The sequence below is a fragment of the Alternaria atra genome (assembly GCF_907166805.1).
Source record: "Alternaria atra isolate CS162 genome assembly, contig: 21, whole genome shotgun sequence".
Classification (NCBI taxonomy): Eukaryota; Fungi; Ascomycota; class Dothideomycetes; order Pleosporales; family Pleosporaceae; genus Alternaria; species Alternaria atra.
In genome coordinates this window covers 5,141,657-5,154,951 of record NW_025091319.1, presented here as the reverse complement: position 1 = coordinate 5,154,951, position 13,295 = coordinate 5,141,657, and the positions used below count along the sequence as shown (strand labels likewise).

At 51.8% G+C, this 13,295-nt stretch overlaps 3 protein-coding genes across 3 annotated transcripts; 2 read left to right on the top strand and 1 right to left on the bottom strand.

Annotated features, from left to right (window-relative positions):
- Positions 1-4,142: 4,142 nt before the first annotated feature.
- On the bottom strand, positions 4,143-6,947 carry ALTATR162_LOCUS2171 (uncharacterized protein; the record flags this gene model as incomplete). The annotated part of the gene is made up of 4 exons (XM_043309773.1): positions 4,143-4,268; positions 4,318-5,709; positions 5,801-6,307; positions 6,360-6,947. 4 exons carry the CDS (start codon positions 6,945-6,947, stop codon positions 4,143-4,145), a joined length of 2,613 nt encoding a protein of 870 aa, XP_043165708.1.
- Positions 6,948-8,141: 1,194 nt separating this feature from the next.
- Positions 8,142-9,156, top strand: ALTATR162_LOCUS2170 (uncharacterized protein; the record flags this gene model as incomplete). Its single annotated transcript, XM_043309772.1, has 4 exons — positions 8,142-8,265; positions 8,301-8,340; positions 8,393-8,701; positions 8,754-9,156. 4 exons carry the CDS (start codon positions 8,142-8,144, stop codon positions 9,154-9,156), a joined length of 876 nt encoding a protein of 291 aa, XP_043165707.1.
- A 1,147-nt stretch (positions 9,157-10,303) lies between these two features.
- ALTATR162_LOCUS2169 (uncharacterized protein) lies at positions 10,304-13,109 on the top strand (the record flags this gene model as incomplete). The annotated part of the gene is made up of 3 exons (XM_043309771.1): positions 10,304-10,416; positions 10,469-13,043; positions 13,098-13,109. 3 exons carry the CDS (start codon positions 10,304-10,306, stop codon positions 13,107-13,109), a joined length of 2,700 nt encoding a protein of 899 aa, XP_043165706.1.
- Between the last annotated feature and the right edge of the window lie 186 nt (positions 13,110-13,295).

Sequence of the window (13,295 nt, the reverse complement as noted above, 5' to 3'; positions counted from 1 at the left end):
AAGCAATTGTATGTGAGGATATCGTTTTCGGAGACTACGCCGTTGTTGCAGATACTTCGAAGGATGGGTCTTTTCGTCGCCTCCGGCTTGTAGCGATATTTGTACAGCTTACTACCAGGTGGCAGTTCCTGTGCTGCAACGTCTTGGAAAGACTGACGGTCCGCGAACACTCCGTCTGCTAGTGCTAACGCCAAAAAATGTGTGACTGGACATAGAGCTCGCGTAGGTTCTTCGTAGAGAAGCATCACAGGTCTATTTTTTCTTAGAGTTGAGATTTTTGCGCTTAGGGGATCCTCGCTTACGAGTGCTTTTTGTTGTTGCGGTGTCCTTTTCGGTTGCGCAACTTGACATGAAGAAGAAATCCTACGTATTCTTCATTTTGGAAACGTACGAGAGTGATGTCACCATACAGAAGCCCCTCATTACTGTGTTTCCAGGCCGCTGATTCGATGATTTCTCCTGGGCGACTGCCCAAATATGTCATGAGGACGATGGAGAAAGCCAACTGCAGACGTGCACGTGGATGCGCAAATTGATATTCGTCGCACACCCACATAAATTGGATCAAATCCTCAGCAACAAGCAAAGGAGCTACTGGCTTGATATAAGCCCCAGTTCCAATCTTCTCTTTATGTACGAGCTCTTTCGTGATGTAGTTCTCTAGCTCCTTGTTCTGCGCGGAGTTATATTGGTAACCAGTGTATAACTTGATGGCTCGTTTGAGTGAAGACAGGCGGTTTCGAAGAGTAGTGTCTGTGATGTTCTCGTCCAGCTGGCCAGTTCTTGTTGCAGCAAGCCAGAACAGGTGCATCTTAATACGGTACACAGCGGGTGCTTCTCCAAACTTAGGGTTTACGGGTTCGTTAGGATAGAAGCGTTCGAAGAATCTAGCTTGTTAGCAAAAGATTTGCACCTAATGCCAGCCCTTGACTTACTCTATCCAGAGATCCATAGTGTACTTGTGTGACTTGTAGCTTGAAGGAATCAACATAGCTTTCACGTCTTCCTGCGTGAGCGGAGTCGGCTCTTCCTCGAGCTGAACAAGAGAGTGCAAGTGCGCAAGATCTTCACTCTTTTTCTTAGGCGCCATAGTAAGCACACGGAGAAGTTAGGACCGTAGAGGGGAGTAGCACTGCAGCGGAGACAATGTGAGGACAGGAAGATTGTGAGCCCGATCCTGGCGGCAACTCATCCTTAAACCAGTGCGCTGCTATTGCAGCGAGTACTGTTAGACGCATACAGGAATGGTGAATGACTGTTAATGGTCATTCGGGGCTATGGTGGTGGGGGCTGCGGACGGAGTCGCGATTCCTGAAACGGGTAACCGAAGACGAACCTCAGTTAATTGACCTCAACACGGCACCGTGAGTTTTGACGGATGGCGAGGGTGAACTAATTTTCAGTGTCCTATGGTCGTATGTGGGAGAAACGGTTGGTGGTAAAGTATATATTCCTCTGTGACTTTTCACCCCATCTTCGTGGATTGGCATTTTCCCTCTGGAGATCCACGAATTTGATGGTCGTATACCCAAACCCACTCCCATTATCATTGTCCTAATAATGAAGATGGTCGAGTGGGATGATTTGGTACGATAACTCTGCGCCCTGCAGTGTAACTTTCTTCGTAGTTCAATGCTGTGATAGGTTCATCTACTAGGCGAACGTCACAGGTTGAGTATCCCTACGAGTAGTTAGAGTTATGCGCATCTCTATCTAGTTGGTACGCGTATCTGCTGCGCAACTTCCCACCGATCGTTTCTGAAAGCCTGGTCGAGCACGATCTGGTGTATCATCTGTGCCTGATGCTTTTCGACATCTGCCTGCTGTAAAGCCTGATACAAAGCCATCTGATACAAAGCTTTGTTTTGACGTCGCACGCTTCATGGATACCTGATTGCAGGGCATGTGTACGACTAACTCGACGATCATATCCGTTCTCAAATGACACACGTATAAAGCCTCCTCGCCACCTCAGCTATCCGTCAAACAGCCTCCTGCCACCACGGATGCGTCATAACCTGGTTTATCGTTGACCTAGCCGTCGGGTCAGGTGTCGTCATTCCAGATATCATCTTCTGTGCCTCAGAACCCAGTTCTTGTCCTCACACCTCGAAGCTCATTTCTGGTTGGTCTTGCACCGCCAACTCAGCCATTTGAGATGCTAACCTGAGAGCTTTTTTCCATTTTTCGCTAGCGATCTGGCTGAGAAGGCCCTCGGTCGCTGACCCAAGATAAGAGAAGTGTCGCGTTAATATTTCTTGCTCCGGGCTTATGCCAAGCTTGACGAGGTCCTGGTAATCTTTGATGAGTAGCACTTCCCCAGCCCCGAGGGTATATATGCACTGCGCGAACGCTTAGCGTGGATTTCTTCGATGATTCCCATGAAATGGCATGGAATATCTTACAACCAGTCCGAATGAGTAAACATCCGATGCCTTAGACAAGTCTCTCCCGGTCTGTCCTTCTGGACTGCGCCACATGGCGTTCCCTACTGCATCAGTAGTCTGATGCAGCGCTCCGTTTCAAACTTAAAAGCGATATCGAAGTCACCTAAAGCGACGTTAGTGATTGTTTTTAGCACCCTGTTCGTCGCAAGTCCAGTTGACCAGTATATTATCAGGCTTGATATCTACCAAGATCGATTGTGAGTTAGAATTTCGTGATGGAAGATCAAACTTGGACTGGTGGTCGTACCTATATGGATCCAGTCCTTGCTATGTAGTTCTCGTATGGCTTCTCCTGTCTGCCGCAAGATCTTCTTTCGTGCTGCATCAGAGATTTTTGAATCCTCCTGAAGTAGCCCAAGCAGGGTATGTTGGTAGTACAGATAGATTAAGACGTTTTCGTCCTCTTCGGAATCAACATGCATGCGAAGCCGACAAGACTCGGGAAAATCGGCTGCAAGGCGTAAGGACAGGTCATAGAATGGTTTGGACACACGCTTGAAGACGAAAGACTGGTCATGAGATCTAAAACGACTTTTGTTGAGCGGAACTCCAAGTGTGAGATTTGTATAACGTACTCGGCTTTAAAGATGTTCAATCTAGGATCTTTGCGCTCCTGGAGCACCTCAAGCTGAATGTATACACGACCAGATTTGCCTACGATGGTGGATGCCATTCTGATGCCTATACGTGACATTGGGGATATGTAATAAGCAAGACGATTGAAAAGCATGAGTGGAGAGTTGGGAAACAGGAATCTATAGGAAAGAAGTTGTCTCAGTAGTTAGAGGTTGTTCGTAGTAACTAAAGAATGGTGTCCCTTAGTGCTGTGCGACCCACTTTTGTCGGCCTAAGCGCCCACCTAGTTTTCTAGCTAACCCGCGATCGCTGGTTTCAGTACGCGGCATCTCAATCACCAAGGACTTGATGTAAACCTCTCCCAGTATGCTATCCAACCCACTGTCAGCGATACTAAACCTGCCATATTTACAAGCTAGCGGTATGCTGGGGTGCTCGGTTTCACTGTTCATGAGTAAATACTCATAACGATCATAGGCATGCTCTGAGAATTTCGCCTCAAACCAGTGGGCACATCGGCCTTCTGTACGGCATCCGCGAATGCGTCTTTGACTTCCTGTGAAAGCTGTGTTCGCTTGATTTGCACTAAATGCTAGCCCTTAACATACTCTATCTAGAGATCTATAGTGTACCTGTGTGACTTGTAAACTAAAGAAATCAACGTAGCTTTCCCGTCTTCCTCCGTGAGCGGAGTTGGTTCTTTCCCAAGCTAAACGAGAGGGTGCAAGGGCACAAGACCTTTACTCTTTTTCTTAGGCGCCATAGTAAGTACGCAGAGAAGTTAGGACCGTAGAGGGAGCAGGACTGCAGCGGAAACAATCTGAAGAGGACAGGAAGGTTGTAAGCCCCATCCTGCCGGCAACCCATCCTTAATTGAGTGCGCTGCTATTGTAGCGAGCACTATTAGACGAATACAGGATGCTGAATGACCGTTAATAGTCCCTTGTGGCTTTAGTGGTAGGGGCTGCGGCGACAGAGTCGCGATTCCTGAAACGGGTAACCGAGGACCGCGAGTTTTGACGGATGGCGAGGGAGAACTAATTTTCATTGTCCTATGGTCGTATGTGGAAGAAATGGTGGGTGGTAGAGCTTATATTAGCGGAGGCCCAACACCCATCCTCACTGCATCCGATCCTGCGCCGGCCACTGCAGATCCGAAGCAGTGAGCGACGGGAACGCAAAAGGCGGAATGAGCATATTTCCCGCCCCCATCTCAGCACTACCAAACATCTTCTCGACATCGTTCTGTTCCATTATCAGCATTGGTAGAACCAGAGGAGAATATGTCACTTACCCAGTCAATATCATTAACGGCATCCATGATGTTACCATTTGTTGATCCCGCCATCATCCCACTTCCTCCGTACATGACTGACTGGGGGCTGTCGGTGTCGTCTCCAACTTGCTGTGCGGCGTCCGGCAGCAAAGTGCTTGTGTAATTTGTGGGTGAAATACCACTGTAAGACGACACTGGCATGGGCGATGGCATATCGAAAGTACCCCAGTCTACAGTCGGTATGGCACCAGGGAAAGTATTGATCCCGGTTGCTACTGGGTTTCCAGCCTGTGGGCTTTGCGATTGCGATTGCGATAGTGGCGGCGGCGGCGTGAGGTTTTGCATATCTGCATTACCGCTCAGTAGATGCGAAAGGGGACCAGAAGTACTCATGTTCGATTGCGTGCTTCCACTGCGCTCTCTTTCCTCTCTCTGTACTCGTTGTCTTGGCGCTACACATGCTCGCGGCATGTTGGCAGGAACTCGTACTCGTTTCACGTCTGAGTACTTCTTCGTTTTGCCAATAAGTTCTTCTAGAACCATCCTTATTTTCTCGACGTTGGAAAGTCCAGCGGGCAGGTTGAATGAGTAGTCCAGGCATCTCCACATACGCTGTTCCATGGCTGGCTCTGGGTTTGCTATGTAAATCTCATTCACGAGGAGGAGCGCGCAGTGATGTTGGTGGAGAGCTCCGACAATCCATGACCAAGAGGATAGGATTGGATGCTGCTCAATTGTCATACCGTGCTCCAGAATCATGGTTGCCGCGCTCATTGCCAATAGTCGTAAGCGCTCCGGCATGCGACTACGGGCTGAGGTGATGTACTTCTGTAGTATGGAAACGTAAAGGCGATTCGAAACGATGCCATACAGTTCAGACGCCAAAACATGTATTGGTTCCGACTTGTTGAGCATGGGAAGGTACTTCTTTTCCATAGCGGCCTGGAACGACTGGACACGCGACAGCAAAGAGGTAATTGTGACTTTGCTTTTTCCGTTACCGAGTTTGCGATCCAGTTTTGGGCGCTCACTCCAAAGCAAACGATGCATTTCATAAGCTTCGAATCGCATGCGGCTGATAGTCATGTCGGTAAAGTGATTGCGGTCTTTACTAACATCTACCTCGGTGTCGCCACGCTCAGCGCGATCGAGATCGACGTCGTCGATATTCCGTGGGAAGCGAGTGTCATAATCGTCGAGCCGGATTTGTGGACGAGGACCAACAGCTTCGCAAGTGCGCATATCCAAGAAACATATTTGGTACCATATGAGGCGCCGTACTTGGATCTCAACTGGTGAGGAACTGTAGGCTGTTGGGTCCCGGTGCAAACCCATACACTCGGCTAAGCGAATAAGGGATCCAGTGAGTGCGGAGTGTGCGCGAGACACTTCATTGCGACATATAGGGATCTACAAAAAAGTGTAAGCATCATTCTGATAGGATTCAGTGGCAAAGACGAGGGTACAATGCTGTGTACTCTCCATCAGACGGCAGACTCACAAGGTACATCACGAAAGCTTGGAGCGTCTCCAGTTTCGTAGTGCGAAGGAAGTTGGCTCGCGCCAATGCTGTTTCGGCCCCTTCACGGAAGCTGTTTACCATCGTTTGCCTTTCGACTCCAAACTCAGCGCGCACCATATCGTCGTTCATGGAGACAACTGAACCCAACAAGGCCGCGAAGAGCACCGCTTGGAAAGATGCACGAGGCTCCATGCCCATGTTGACTCTGATCCAGAAGTTCTGATATTGTCTTTCGAATGAAGGGCGATGTACAGTCCGAGCTATGATATGAACAGTGACCCAGTAGTGAGCGAGCAGTTTATCAGCAACAGCACGTGCAGGAAGATAAGCCTCAAGTGATGCTTGGTTGATCCCTGATGCCAACATGAAATTCGAAGAGGGCGCAACATAGTCTTGCGTAGGTGCTAACCAACTAGCAGAATCCTCTTCGATGGTAGACTGATGGAGAATATCGCGGTCTGGCAGCTCACTGAGTGATTGCGTAAGCTACAGGGAGATGTGTCAGTGTAGGTCTTCATGCCAACAAGCGCAGACTCACTTCTTCCGAGAATCTTGGGCGCACGAGTCCTCCGATACGTTCTGTGATGCGAATTCGGCCCATGCGGAAGCCCAGATCGATTATGTCGTCGTTGAAATCGTCGTTGAAATCGTCGTTGACAACGTCGTCAGGCTCATAGTAAGCGGCATCTTCGGTAACGAGATACGTTGGTCGCAGCTCTTTAATTTCCTCGTCGTCTTCTTGGTCACTCGATTGTTCCTGGCCAGGCAGTTCGCCGAGTCTAGAAAAGCTAGGAGTATCTGTTTCATTTGCTTCCGTTTTTCGCGCAACATCATCTTCGAGGCTTCTCTCCAAACGGCCCATCTGCTCTTTTACTTCAGCAAGCTTTGCCTGAGCGTTCGCATCAAGCCCGGAGGCGATGAAGACGCATTGGCGCGTGTTCTTGGTGCAATGTGCACACGGATGACCTTTGTCACATTTTAGCTTCCGCCGCCTACACTCAAGACAAGAAGTAATAAGTCGGTTTCGGCGGCGAACGCGCGGTGGCGGCTGGTGCGTCTTCTTGTCGGCTGCAACTGATGGGGAAGGTTGAGACCCATTCTGGCTCGACAACGATGAGCTGGACATGATTGAGATGATGTTGCAACGTATTAGTGGAAGGATCGGTTCTTTACGGACGTAAGACCCCAGGTTCGTGTTTCTGTGCAGCGGTTAGCGATGCGCGACCCTAGAAGGGATCAAGCTGGGCATGTCATACGTTAGTTGCTTGCCCGTCCTCCACCTTTTTGACAACTAGATGACAGTGGAACTCAGTACGGTACACATCGGGACTGCCGGATGATGCAGGTGTGTACGACCCTAACTACCCAGTGGTGGATGATGTCAGATCTCTAGAAGCACGTGCGCCCTAAACCCCTCTTCTTCTCCAAAGCTGAGATGCTTGCAACGAGTACTGAATGGTGAGTGTGTTGGCTGCTTTCTTGCGACTTAGTAGGATCGCCAGCCCCACCCTAGCTCTTTCGCGATGCATCGACTATGGCTGATTAGGCATTGTCGGCGTCATTGGCTCAGGTCTCACCGAATTCAATGTACGTTCAATACAAAGAAGAAGCTGCACGCAAGAAAGTATAAGCTGTTGAGCGACTCGCCGGGTTTCAAAGTCTGTCGAGTACTTTATAAAAACCATAGGATGGATAGCTCTAGTCTAATACCCGCAACGCGAGAGGTTGCCATTATAATATCTGGCTCAACGATGGCCCTTCGGACTCGACAGAAAGCTGTGCACTAAAAAGAAAAGAAAATAAAAGGGGAAGAGGTTGTCCCATTACTACCATGTAAAGACTACGCGAATCCTTGACCGTAGTTGCGATGTTCCTGGATCCAGTGAGGCTAATGCAGTTGACTGATCTAAGTCTCGCTACTATGTACCCATTAAGGCCATTCAGGGGCGAGATTTGTCGCAGCATCAAAAACCGATAGGCCTGGAACCCAGTAAGGAGCGATGCTGCGCTTGACCAGCTCGTTCCATTTGCTTCCAGGCGCGGTGGGCAAAGAGAACACGGCCTCGACGCGAACGCGTAACGCCTGATCACGTTTCGATTGAACGCGACCCGCAACAGGCTTTAGAACAATGATCCACTGATCGTTGCCGCCGCGATCTATCTAACGCACGTCCTCACCGCTTCCATAACAAACACCTTTTCCTGCCGCCTTTTGCAGAATCCCCACCACGCACGCCTCTCGACTCCCAAATCTATCACATCACCCAGATCAAATCCTCTCACCTGTCTTTGCTCTCAATCACTTACTTCCAGCTTCAAAATGTCTGTCGTTTCGCTTCTCGGTGTCGAGGTCAAGAACAACCCCGCGCGCTTCGACGAGCCATATGAGTTCGAGATCACTTTCGAGTGTCTTGAGCAACTACAGAAGGGCAAGTGCGCTGGATGTGCATATCCGTTGCAGTCACTAACAGCAAGTCAGACCTCGAGTGGAAGTTGACCTACGTTGGCTCTGCGACCTCGTAAGTCCACTCGTGCTTTTGGTTGTGAACACGTCTGATCACTACACCGCAGCAATGAGTATGATCAAGAACTCGACTCTGTCCTCGTCGGTCCCCTCCCGGTTGGCGTCAACAAGTTCCAATTCAAGGCCGACCCTCCCAACCTATCACGCATTCCCAACAGCGAGATCATCGGTGTCACAGTCATTCTGCTCAGTTGCAGCTACGATGAGCGCGAGTTTGTGCGTGTTGGATACTACGTGAACAACGAGTACACAGACGAGGCGCTGGCACTAGACCCGCCCACCAAGCCAGTCATTGAGAAGGTGCAGAGGCAGATTCTTGCAGAGAAGCCACGAGTCACGCGCTTCGCCATCAAGTGGTATGTTCAACTACAGACACCTACGCCCTCTCGGCAGTACTAACCCTTATAGGGACTCGGACGAGTCCGCACCCCCTGAGTTCCCGCCTGAGCAGCCAGAGGCCGACCTCACCGCGGACGGAGACCAGTACGGTATCGAGGAAGAGGAAGACGACGACGACGAGGTCGAGGGTGAAGGCGTTGCCGCCGAGGGCGAGGATGCTGCTATGGCGGGCGCCGAAGATACTGCAGGCCCCGCCAACGACGAGGATGCCGAGTCTGAGGCCGGTAGCGAAGAGATTGACATTGAAGACTCAGAAGACGACGAGGAGGAAGAAGGCGAGGAGGGAGGAGACGATGACATGGAGATGGACGAGGGTGAGGCAGGCGCCGCCAGTGGTGACAAGCCAGCCCAACAACAGCCCGGAGGTGCCCCGCAGCAGCAACAGGCTGGTGCGGATGTGATGGTCCACTAGATGTACCGCCATCTTTCCTGCTTGCATACTTCATCACCGCGGATGCTTCCCGCAGTAAGCCACGTCCGCCGCCTTGTGGTTTTCTTCTAGATATGTAGACAGTAGCTGCATTGTCGCTCTGTCAGCACGATTTAGTCTTCATCGTATCATGAAGAAGTTGAATTACGAATACCCTAGCAGAATCGCCGCACATTATAAGTGACGAACTGTGTGCTGTGACAGAAACTTCGACGGTGAGGCTCAGATGGCAAGAACGTATGCAGCCGCGCAAGCCATTGCTGAGCCTTTACGTGGGTCATTCTACATCTTGTTTCTGCATACAGTTTTCTCGGATCTGCCGTCAGATCCGAAATTTGTTAGTACAGGCCTGCGCGGACCCGTTTGTACAGACCAAAAGTGATGGTTCGGAGCAACGTCAACGTCACTGCACAGCCTCGAGGTGAAGGGCGCAGTAACGTGAACTCGGCGGCTGATTTCCGAGACGTATCGAAACGTTTATAATAGCTGGGAGCGACAGGTGGGCAAGGGGCGAAATTATCAACAGCTGCTGGTCACTACCTTCAGGGACCCTCCACTCCTTGTTCCTGTGACCTTAGAAGCGCACATGTGTGCAAGCCTGAGGAGCTCACTCGGGCCTCTACGTCAAACGACGCACCTTTCACACCCCCAGAATCCTAAGACTGCCGCGATTACTCCAGCGTCTGTTTCAGTAGTAAACAACCTGCTCCGTCGTTTCGAATCTCTCCCTGAAGCTCTTCTTTTCCCACCTGCGCCGCTCCTTAACCGTTCACTACCGCAGCCTCCGCTACTTATACCTCTGCGCTCGGCGATATAGTTACACCATACACGACTACGAGGATCGCCCGCTTTCTCGTATACGATACCCGACAGATCGCAAGGGTTGCCGGCGAGTTGGCATTTAGCGACAGCGATTCAGGGACATACCCCACCAAGTTAAGGTACGCTCATTTCCTGCTCCACGCGTCACTCGGCATGCATGGCGCCCTCGATGACTGCTTCGCGGAACGGTCCTTGGAACCAGGCGGCAACTTGCATAGAACGCTGTTTCTCTTGGACAACGGCTGACGCTTACATCTCAAGCACCACAGCGTGTAGCAGTTGATACCCTATCGCAACATACATCATAATGAGCTACCACCAGGGCCAACCCCAGCTTGGGGCTACTTTTGTGCCAGGAGGCTTCGATGACTATTATATGCCGGCTCCTTCGCCTGAAGTCATCTCGCCTGCGCCTCAGCGGTTCGTTCTAGCCCATCACCACATGCATGCCCTGAAATTGCGGCTGACGTAGGTTTGGCGGTAGGATAATGCCCGAAGTGCCCGAGAACATGCAAGAAAACATCGCGCATCTGGAGTTGGAAGCCAACGGCCCTCGTGGTACCAACGGCGCAATGTCACCCATGCAGGGCTACAATCAGTCACAGCAGAACTTCCCGCCGCGACAGGCAAGCTACCAGAACGAGTTGCCTGTCCACAACGATCAATGGCCGGCGCGGCAAGCAAGCATCTCCTCTGCCTTCCGACAACCACCAAACGTGCAGCCTCAGTCGGTACAGCAGCAGCAGCAGCCGTCGCACGACTACAACCAGTTCGCCCAGAGCCACGACTCGCCCAACTTCTCGCCCTTCCCTAAGCTTCCCAACAAGCCCCCGAACGTGCCACCGTCCGACGATGAGAAGGAGGCCGTATTGGAGAACGCCCGCCTGCCGGTGCTCAACTCGAATGACCCCGAGATGCAGCTGGCATGGGCACAAGACGCGCTGCAGTACGTAGACGCCGCGCAATTGCACGAGCAGCGCATTTCAGAGATACAGGGGGCGAGACCAGCCACACCACAAGTCGAGCACCAGCTGCGCCTGGATGCCATGAACGTAGTCACCTTCTTGGCGGACCAAGGTCATCCGAAAGCGACCTTCATGCGGGGTATGTGGCTGGAGTTTGGCAAGTTCGGCATGCGCGCAGACAAGAAAGAGGCCTTTAGGTGCTACTCTCGCGCAGCTGCAAAGGGATATGCGAGGGCAGAATACCGCATGGGCATGCAGTTTGAGCAGTCGAACGATCCCATCAAAGCCCTGCAGAACTACAAAGCTGGCGCGGAACAGGGCGACTCGGCCTCCAACTACCGCCTTGGTATGATGACGCTACTCGGACAGCATGGACAACCGCAGGACTTTGCGAGGGGCGTACATTTGATCAAGCAGGCTGCGGCTACTGCCGATGAGAACGCTCCCCAGGGTGCCTACGTACTGGGCATGCTACAGGCGCGAGAGCTACCTCAGATCAACGTGCCGGAAATGTTTTTGCCCTATGATGAGAAGGGCGCAAGACAGAACATTGAGAAAGCTGCCTACCTTGGATTCGCAAAGGCTCAACTGAAGTTGGGCTCCGCATACGAGCTTTGCAGCTTGGGCTGCGAGTTCAACCCTACGCTGTCGCTGCACTACAACGCGCTCGCATCCAGACAGGGTGAGCCCGAGGCAGACATGGCCATCAGCAAATGGTTTCTCTGTGGACACGAAGGAGAGTTCAACAAGAACGAAGAATTGGCATACCAGTACGCGCAACGTGCCGCAGCAGCCGGCCTCGCAACAGCAGAGTTCGCCATGGGCTACTTCAACGAGATCGGCATGAACACTCCAGTCAATCTCGACAAAGCGCTGGAGTGGTACGAGAAGGCCGAGCAGAACGGAAACAAAGATGCAACTGCACGTATAGAGAGCATCTCCAAGTTGTCGCGGACACTATCAAAGAAGGACCACGAAAATGTCGCTATCAACATGATCAAATCAAAGCACGGTTCCATGCGAGGCCAGCGGCCGGCGAGATTGCAGAAGTCACATGCTCCTATGCCGTCTATCACTGACACTAGCCCTTCTGATTACGGCGACACCTCCCCAGCTACTACAGCTGGTGGTCGACTACCACCTAGGGGTGATAGTACAACGCCATATCCTATGTCCGACCAGCCCCCAATGATCTCAAATTCGCCTATGTCAGCACCCTACGATCGTCCTTCGACAGCAGCGCCCTACCCCATGGACAACGGCCCTCCTCGACTAAGCCCGCAACGGCCCGGCATTGCCGGCGGGTTTGCGCCAGAAGTGAGAGCTTCGAGTGCTCGACCTGCATCCTCGGCGTTCAACATCAACCCCAACGTGTATCCTCCAAACGACCCCTACGGACGCAGCAGTCCTCGACCAAATCCCGGTCCTGGTTACGATATGGGACCGATGCCAATGCGTCCTCACACGAGCGTGGACAACATGGGCCCAGGACGCGGTGGGCGTCCTTCCAGCGGTGGTCGTGGTGCGCCGCTACCACCAGGAGGACCGGCGAGTTACAGACAGCCTGGAGGACCGAGTGCTCAACGTCCAGAGCCGCAGAACCGCCCGTCGACAACGCAGCCTCCAGACATTGGATACAGTGCGCCAGATGGACGTAACAAGTTGCAGAAGCCGACAGGAGCGCCACTTAAGAAAGCACCTACACTGCCCGACATCGGCTACGTCGCGCCTCTCGAGCCCCGCCAGCACACCCGTCCGTCTACTGTTCAACCAGGTCAGGAGAGTAGGACTTCTTCACGGATGGACAGACCCTCAACCACTACACCCGGTCAAGGCTCTCGACCATCTTCACGACCGGGCTCCTCTGGTCGTCCCAGCGGATATGACAACATGCCCAAGCCTAACAGAGTGCAAACATTGCAGCAGCAGCAACCACCTCCCAAACCTACGCCAGTACAAGCAAGTAAGCCGGTGACGCCTGCGCCACCTAAGCCAGCATCATCAGCTGCCTCGACGCCAGGCAAGGGGCCAAAGACGTTTGATGAGATGGGCATAGGGCAAGCACCAAAGGACAGCGATTGTGTAAGTTACATCACCTCCATCGCCTACCACAAAACGCTCGTTAACATATCCCAGGTTGTCATGTAGATTGAGCAGTGCTGGTATGGCGCGATATTAATTGACTTTTGCATAGCGGAACATTTTGATCTTGCATAGTAGTGAACGGTCGCAGTACTGACACTTGATATACCCATTTTTGAAACACCTGAGGCGGCGTTGGTGATTATTCATTATAGACAAATTGCAATGCACAAGACAGCAATAAGTTCAAGG